Source organism: Triticum aestivum, chromosome 5B (assembly GCF_018294505.1).
Source record: "Triticum aestivum cultivar Chinese Spring chromosome 5B, IWGSC CS RefSeq v2.1, whole genome shotgun sequence".
In the NCBI taxonomy this organism is placed as follows: Eukaryota; Viridiplantae; Streptophyta; class Magnoliopsida; order Poales; family Poaceae; genus Triticum; species Triticum aestivum.
Genome location: NC_057807.1, coordinates 4717847 through 4725788, shown reverse-complemented (window position 1 = coordinate 4725788; position 7942 = coordinate 4717847). Strand labels below are relative to the sequence as shown.

At 45.2% G+C, this 7942-nt stretch overlaps 1 protein-coding gene across 1 annotated transcript; it reads right to left on the bottom strand.

The window, feature by feature from the left end:
• Positions 1–758: 758 nt before the first annotated feature.
• On the bottom strand, positions 759–6619 carry LOC123110049 (uncharacterized). The gene is made up of 5 exons (XM_044530452.1): positions 6234–6619; positions 5965–6054; positions 1866–2187; positions 1545–1752; positions 759–1008 (listed from the first exon to the last, which is right to left on the bottom strand). Exons 1-5 carry the CDS (start codon positions 6491–6493, stop codon positions 884–886), a joined length of 1005 nt encoding a protein of 334 aa, XP_044386387.1. The 5' UTR covers positions 6494–6619; the 3' UTR covers positions 759–883.
• Between the last annotated feature and the right edge of the window lie 1323 nt (positions 6620–7942).

The following is a 7942-nucleotide window of genomic DNA, read 5'->3' as shown; positions in this document are numbered from 1 at the left end:
TAGAATAAATCAGGAATTTTCAAAAAATGATACAATTTTTTTCAACAAATGTGATTTACAAAGATTATTTGAGAAACCATAAAATGTTCATGAATTAATAAATGCTTGAGAAATCATCAAATATTCACGGATTCAAGAAATGATCATGATTTTGCAAAATATTCAGAAAAACAAAAAACAATCATGATTTTGAAAAATTGTTTGCGTATTAAAAAAATATTCATGAATTTCAAAAAGTCGCGCATGAAGTAAAAAAATGTTCAAAACATTAAAAAAATGGTTGCGAATTAATTCTTCCAAAAATCACCAAAATTTCACCAGTTCAATTTTTTGCAGATTAAAAAATGTTCATGCATTTCAGAAAATGTGCGTAAATTTAAAAAATTGCTCCAAATTTTTTTAAAAATTGTTTCCGATTCAAAAACTATTCACACGTTACCAAAAAATGCTCAAAATTCCAAAAAAAATGTTCACGGATTTGTTAAAAAGTTCACATATTTGAAAAAATGTTCAGGATGTCAAAAGCAAATGTTCACAATTTCGAAAAAAGTTCATGATTTCAGAAAATGTTCCTAGATTAAAATGTTCACAATTTCAAAAAATGTTAATGATTTCATAAAATGTTCCTATAGATTAAAATGTTCACAATTTCAAAATATGTTCGCGATTTCAAAAAATATTAAATGTTGACGAGTTCAAAAAATGTTCAAAATTGCAAGATGTTCGCCATTTTGTAATCGGAGTATTTAAGAAGGGCATTAACCACCAAAAGTACATTTATCTTGGCATTATTAAGAACTAAGAGACAAGACACCCTGGAAGATTAGCCATGCATGCAAGCCAAATCCAACCACCGAGCTCAACCACCGGAAGTTTTTGCGTTTTAATCACTCTCCGAGCTTCCATCTGAACCAGCAAAATCAATGCAAGTACTACTGCCACCGCCATACGCTTGGCTGCTAGGGTGAACAACGGTTGGCTTGAAGCCTTCACAGCCATAGCAATGCCCTAGAAAACAGACACACACACACACACACAAAAAAAAAGAGTCAGACAAATATTATAACACGAATAAACAAAATAGATTGCAGCTAACGCAAACCTTACGATTATTACATGCTACTAGATCTGAAGATATAGATAGCATGCATATAACTAACTGGAAGCCTCAAAGCAGGTTTCAGCATCTAAAAAATGCCACTTTTGCTTAGTTGCTTCTTCATGTATATTTACATCCATTAAGCAGCATGGCATATGATCTAGAGGAATAACTGACAGTTTCAACAAATGTTCATATTATTTGCAGGATTGTTCAACTGCGAAAGGTGACACCAACTACTCCCTCCGTTCCTAAATATTTGTCTTTTTATGATTTCAAATGGACTACCACATACGGATGTATATAGACATATTTTAGAGTGTAGATTCATTCATTTTTTTCCGTATGTAGTCACTTGTTGAAATCTCTAGAAAGACAAATATTTAGGAACGGAGGGAGTATGTAGCAGGAAGGGCATGCAACAATCTCTCTGGCAAGTACGTACCATTGTCATGTTCTCCAACGATACAGCACAGGACCACATCCTTGTCGCCATGGAAAGCAGAGTTGACCTCAGAGAAGAAGAGCTTGGTGTTGTCTGCATCAGCAGAATGACGATGATCCTCTGCTTGCTTAGCCGTGAAGTTGTAATGGATGCAGCCCCCTCCAAACTCCCAAAACTCACGGATCACTGGCACCTCCACCAGCTCAAACTGAAATAACAAGATGGAAAAGTACAGTTACAATAGAGCACTGGGTTAACACACAATACGCACACGCACACACACACACACACACTCTTACGAGAGAGGGAGAGAGGGGAGACCTTGGTGTTGTTTGCTCTGTTGTACTTACGCAGGGCTACCTTTGCATGGTGCCGCCCAGTCTTTTGCCTAAACGCGACTCTCTTCTCACGGAGTGCATTCCTTACTTCGGGAGGTTTCCTCTGCCTCGGTAAACACTCCTCTTCCTCACCGAAATCAGAGCCGTACTCCCCATAATCGGGTTCAGGGAAAGTGAACTGAAACCTAAATCCATGTTCCTCCATGTTGATACCTTCAGGAGCGCTCCTCTCCTTGGAAGCACAGGCAGCTCGGCTCCTGATGCATGGGGTACTCCTGTCCTTGGAAGCCCACCCAGCCCGACTCCTAATGCATCGACAAATTATGATCATGTCATAGAAATGAGCAAAGACAATATAGCACGCTCTACCACTCAAAAATAAAGTTACCAGTATCGGTTTTCCATTTTTACTTTTATGAAGTGTGGTGTGTCCCAAAAGATTTTCGTTGGGGCGTAACCCTCTCAGCGACGCGCCACATCGGAACCCGGGTGTGGTGGAAAATGGGCAAGGGCCGGGCCGTCACCCCCCAGGTGGCGCGCCGTATCTTGATCCGGATACGGTGGCAAGTGAGCGAGGATCGGGTCGTCGCATCCTTAGTGGCGCGCTACATCGGCGCCCGGATGTAGTGGAAAATGAGCAAGGGTCTTCGCATTTGACTCGACGAGTGCGAAGGGTAAGGAAGCTAGCCGAGCCTAGGAGGATTCGCTTAGGTAGCTGGAACGTAGGGTCTCTGACAGGGAAGCTTCGGGAGCTAGTTGATGCAGCGGTGAGGAGAGGTGTTGATATCCTTTGCGTCCAAGAAACCAAATGGAGAGGACAGAAGGCGAAGGAGGTGGAGGATACCGGCTTCAAGCTATGGTACACGGGGACGGCTGCAAACAGAAATGGCGTAGGCATCTTGATCAACAAGAGCCTCAAGTATGGAGTGGTAGACGTCAAGAGACGTGGGGATCGGATTATCCTGGTCAAGCTGGTAGTTGAGGACTTGGTTCTCAATGTTATCAGCGCGTATGCCCCGCAAGTAGGCCACAATGAGAACACCAAGAGGGAGTTCTGGGAAGGCCTGGAAGACATGGTTAGGAGTGTACCGATTGGTGAGAAGCTCTTCATAGGAGGAGACCTCAATGGCCACGTGGGTACATCTAACACAGGTTTTGAAGGGGCGCATGGGGGCTTTGGGTATGGCATCAGGAATCAAGAAGGAGACGATGTCTTAAGCTTTGCTCTAGCCTACAACATGATTGTAGCCAACACCCTCTTTAGAAAGAGAGAATCACATCTGGTGACTTTTAGTAGTGGCCAACACTCTAGCCAGATTGATTTCATCCTCTCGAGAAGGGAACATAGGCGTGCGTGCCTAGACTGTAAGGTGATACCTGGAGAGAGTGTTGTACCCCAGCATAAGCTGGTGGTTGCTGACTTCCGCTTTCGGATTCGTGTCCAGCGGGATAAGCGGGCTAAAGTCGCTAGAACGAAGTGGTGGAAGCTCAAGGGGGAGGTAGCTCAGGCGTTCAAGGAGAGGGTCATTAAGGAGGGCCCTTGGGAGGAAGGAGGGGATGCGGACAATGTGTGGATGAAGATGGCGACTTGCATTCGTAAGGTGGCCTCAGAGGAGTTTGGAGTGTCCAGGGGAAGGAGAAGCGAAGATAAGGATACCTGGTGGTGGAATGATGATGTCCAGAAGGCGATTAAAGAGAAGAAAGATTTCTTTAGACGCCTATACCTGGATAGGAGTGCACACAACATAGAGAAGTACAAGATGGCGAAGAAGGCCGCAAAGCGAGCTGTTGGTGAAGCAAGGGGTCGGGCGTATGAGGACCTCTACCAACGGTTAGGCACGAAGGAAGGCGAAAGGGACATCTATAAGATGGCCAAGATCCGAGAGAGGAAGACGAGGGATATTGGCCAAGTCAAATGCATCAAGGACGGAGCAGGCCAACTCTTGGTGAAGGACGAGGAGATTAAGCATAGATGGCGGGAGTACTTCGACAAGCTGTTCAATGGGGAGAATGAAAGCTCTACCATTGAACTGGACGACTCTTTTGATGAGACCAGCATGCGTTTTGTGCGTCGAATCCAGGAGTCTGAGGTCAAGGAGGCTTTAAAAAGGATGAAGGGAGGCAAGGCGATGGGCCCGGATTGTATCCCCATTGAGGTGTGGAAAGGTCTCGGGGACATAGCGATAGTATGGCTAACCAGGCTTTTCAATCTTATTTTTCGGGCAAACAAGATGCCAGAAGAATGGAGACGGAGTATATTAGTACCAATCTTCAAGAACAAGGGGGATGTTCAGAGTTGTACTAATTACCGTGGAATTAAGCTGATGAGCCATACAATGAAGCTATGGGAGAGAGTCATTGAGCACCGCTTAAGAAGAATGACAAGCGTGACCAAAAACCAGTTTGGTTTCATGCCTGGGAGGTCGACCATGGAAGCCATTTTCTTGGTACGACAGCTTATGGAGAGATATAGGGAGCAAAAGAAGGACTTGCATATGGTGTTCATTGACTTGGAGAAGGCCTATGATAAGATACCGCGGAATGTCATGTGGTGGGCCTTGGAGGAACACAAAGTCCCAGCAAAGTACATTACCCTCATCAAGGACATGTACGATAATGTTGTGACAAGTGTTCGAACAAGTGATGTCGACACTGATGACTTCCCGATTAAGATAGGACTGCATCAGGGGTCAGCTTTGAGCCCTTATCTTTTTGCATTGGTGATGGATGAGGTCACAAGGGATATACAAGGAGATATCCCATGGTGTATGCTCTTTGCGGATGATGTGGTGCTAGTTGACGATAGTCGGGCGGGGGTAAATAGGAAGTTAGAGTTATGGAGACAAACCTTGGAATCGAAAGGGTTTAGGCTTAGTAGGACTAAAACCGAGTACATGATGTGCGGTTTCAGTACTACTAGGTGTGAGGAGGAAGAGGTTAGCCTTGATGGTCAGGTGGTACCTCGGAAGGACACCTTTCGGTATTTGGGGTCAATGCTGCAGGAGGATGGGGGTATTGATGAAGATGTGAACCATCGGATCAAAGCCGGATGGATGAAGTGGCGCCAAGCTTCTGGCATTCTCTGTGACAAGAGAGTGCCACAAAAGCTAAAAGGCAAGTTCTACAGGACGGCGGTTCGACCCGCAATGTTGTATGGCGCTGAGTGTTGGCCGACTAAAAGGCGACATGTTCAACAGTTAGGTGTGGCGGAGATGCGTATGTTGAGATGGATGTGTGGCCACACGAGGAAGGATCGAGTCCGGAATGATGATATACGAGATAGAGTTGGGGTAGCACCAATTGAAGAGAAGCTTGTCCAACATCGTCTGAGATGGTTTGGGCATATCCAGCGCAGGCCTCCAGAAGCTCCAGTGCATAGCGGATGGCTAAAGCGTGCGGAGAATGTCAAGAGAGGGCGGGGTAGACCGAATTTGACATGGGAGGAGTCAGTTAAGAGAGACCTGAAGGATTGGGGTATCACCGAAGAGCTAGCTATGGACAGGGGTGCATGGAAGCTTGCTATCCATGTGCCAGAGCCATGAGTTGGTTGCGAGATCTTATGGGTTTCACCTCTAGCCTACCCCAACTTGCTTGGGACTAAAGGCTTTGTTGTTGTTGTTGTTATGAAGTGTGGTGTGTCTCTCTGAGAGATGCGTGCAGAGTTTGTTAGAAACCGGTTACAGGAGATCAAAAACTTGAATAGTCAATCTCAAATTCGGATTTGACATTGTGAATTAAACAGGTGCCAGGCGTGGATGACAGCTGCTACTGTCAACCAGAGCTTGCGAGCGGCTGTTATATTATTATTATTATTTTCCGGAACGAATAGGTTCAGTACAATTCTTAGCCCGTGATCCATGCAGCTAGCAGCGAAGAAGAAAAATACAAGTAACCATGAAAAAAGTACTAGTTTGCAATGGAATGGAATGGCTTGATACTGGCAACCTGAGGGGATTTAAGTTAGCGAAGCCGCAAGGCCGCAATCACATTTCAACATACCCAAAATGATAACACACACACACACACACACACAGAGAGAGAGAGAGAGAGAGAGAGAGAGAGAGTCTTTCTTTTTCTTTTACCTTGCGTACCTCCCCCTGGAAGCAGCGGATGAGACTGCAGGTTGAGCAGGGTGGCGCTGCTTTGGCTCCTCTGGCAAATTCTCCTTGTGCCTGAACCACAACATGCAAATAATTCAGAATTACTAGAGTGAACAACGGAAGCAGAGACGTCCGCACAATCTATGAGCCCAATGATTAATTCTACTCTCGCAAAATTTGACTCGGACACGTGTTAGTGGAATTCGAAACGAATCGAATCGAATCGAAGCAGACAGGAGGACGAGACGTACTGGGTCTGGGAGGGCGGCTCCGAGAGCTTGGGCAGCGGGCCAAGGGGCGGCGGCAGGCGCCTTGGGGGGACGGCGAGGGGGCGGTTCAGAAACTGCAGGATGCGCCTGTCGGCGCCGCCTTGCCCTTGCGAGCCTCCCGCTGCGCACTTGTCCAGATCGAGCTGCGACCAGCAGGGTTGCGGGCCCTTCCCCCAGCGGTCGTAGGCGGTCGGCTCCCGGAGAGGAGAGTGGAACGGGACGAAGCAGTCGTCCACCGACATGGCGGGGTGGCGCCGCCGGAGACGGAGACGGAGACGGCGGACGGACGGACGAACGAGGGTTGGTTTAATTGGGGAATTTGGGGGAACGATTTTTTTTTTCGAGCAACCGGCAGGAGCTCTGCCTTTTCATTAAGAAGAAGAGAATTTGGGGGAACGATTTTTTTTTTTCGAGCAACCGGCAGGAGCTTTGCCTTTTCATTAAGAAGAAGAGAATTTGGGGGAACGATGGGGAGCCGAGAGACACCTTTTATTTTCACCACAAAGTCCGATTACAAGTCTTCTCAGGTACTATTTCGTAAATACTCCCAGTCCCAGTATTATACTAAGCTCGAGACACTTATTTTGGGACAGAGAGGAAGTATAGGATTTAGAAACGGAGGGAGTGCTATTTTTTTTCTACAAATTTATTATTTAAGAGCCCTTGTGATTACTAAGTCTACTGAAAACCAGTTGATAAGGAAGATATCGGAATCAGATGTAATGACAAGTTGTTTTCTGTATTCAGTAGTACTAATAGACCTTACATTTTTGAAATATAATAACCCGCAAGTATGGACACCCTTACTGTTTGGAAAAATTTTCATACAAGGTTTGAAACATTGGAACATAAAGTATAATGTAGTGCTCACCCGGGAATATTTCACTTTTCTCGGTTGGCTTCACAAGAGGAGCTTGTTGCTTTAGGCTTCAAAAGGAGCTTGTTTGGTGTGCGGCGATGCCCTAACTAGGCGCACCATCAACAATAGGTTTTCTGGTGGAAGGAAACCAAGGAAAAAGGCGCAAGTTGAGGAGAACGATGAGGGATAAGATAGGAAGGGGGGAAAAGGCTACAATAAATAAATGGTGGTTGGGAGGAGAAAGAAAGAAAGAAGGAGTTCATCACGGAGTAAATGGACATATGTGGAGAAGCGGTAGGGAATATTTACATTTTAGATGAGGCAAATACTTAGTTTTTGGGGAAAAGATTCCGCTGATTTACGAAAAAAGGTTCATGCATGTTGGCATAGTTTTTGTTTCATTTGGTCTCTTGTTATACATGGTTTGTGGTATGTTCATGAAGATCCTACCGCGAGGTTGATCCGTTTAGATGGTCTCTTGTTTTATTTATTATCTGTAAACCGCTCCGTTCGGTAGTGGTGTTAGGTTTTGTCTGGTCAATAATATATATATGGTCATATGTAACATTTGATGTAAAGGCGGAGGATCGTCCCCAGTTTTCTCAAAAAAAAAAATTCAGAGGTGGGTTTAGAAAGTGGTGGATGGTTAGAGACACCAATTGCGGCCTTAATAAGTTATATAGTTGTATAGTTCGTGACGCCATTTCAGTATCTAGACTAGACTTACCGGCGCAAAAAGTGAATTTGGATCCAGGACTACAACGAGCAATGTGTTTATTTTCTTGAATGGCACCTTTAAGAAGCCAGTTCCAGAACTTGTACATGCTGATGT

What these genes read in the sequence shown, in the direction of transcription:
- LOC123110049 (XM_044530452.1), bottom strand. Translation starts at nt 6,493, where the DNA reads ATGTCGGTGGACGACTGCTTCGTCCCGTTCCACTCTCCTCTCCGGGAG. An exon ending in GAGCCGCCCTCCCAGACCCA is followed by an intron (nt 6,055 to 6,233) that starts GTACGTCTCGTC and finishes GTTGTGGTTCAG; the next exon opens with GCACAAGGAGAATTTGCCAG. An exon ending in TCCAGGGGGAGGTACGCAAG is followed by an intron (nt 2,188 to 5,964) that starts GTAAAAGAAAAA and finishes TCGATGCATTAG; the next exon opens with GAGTCGGGCTGGGTGGGCTT.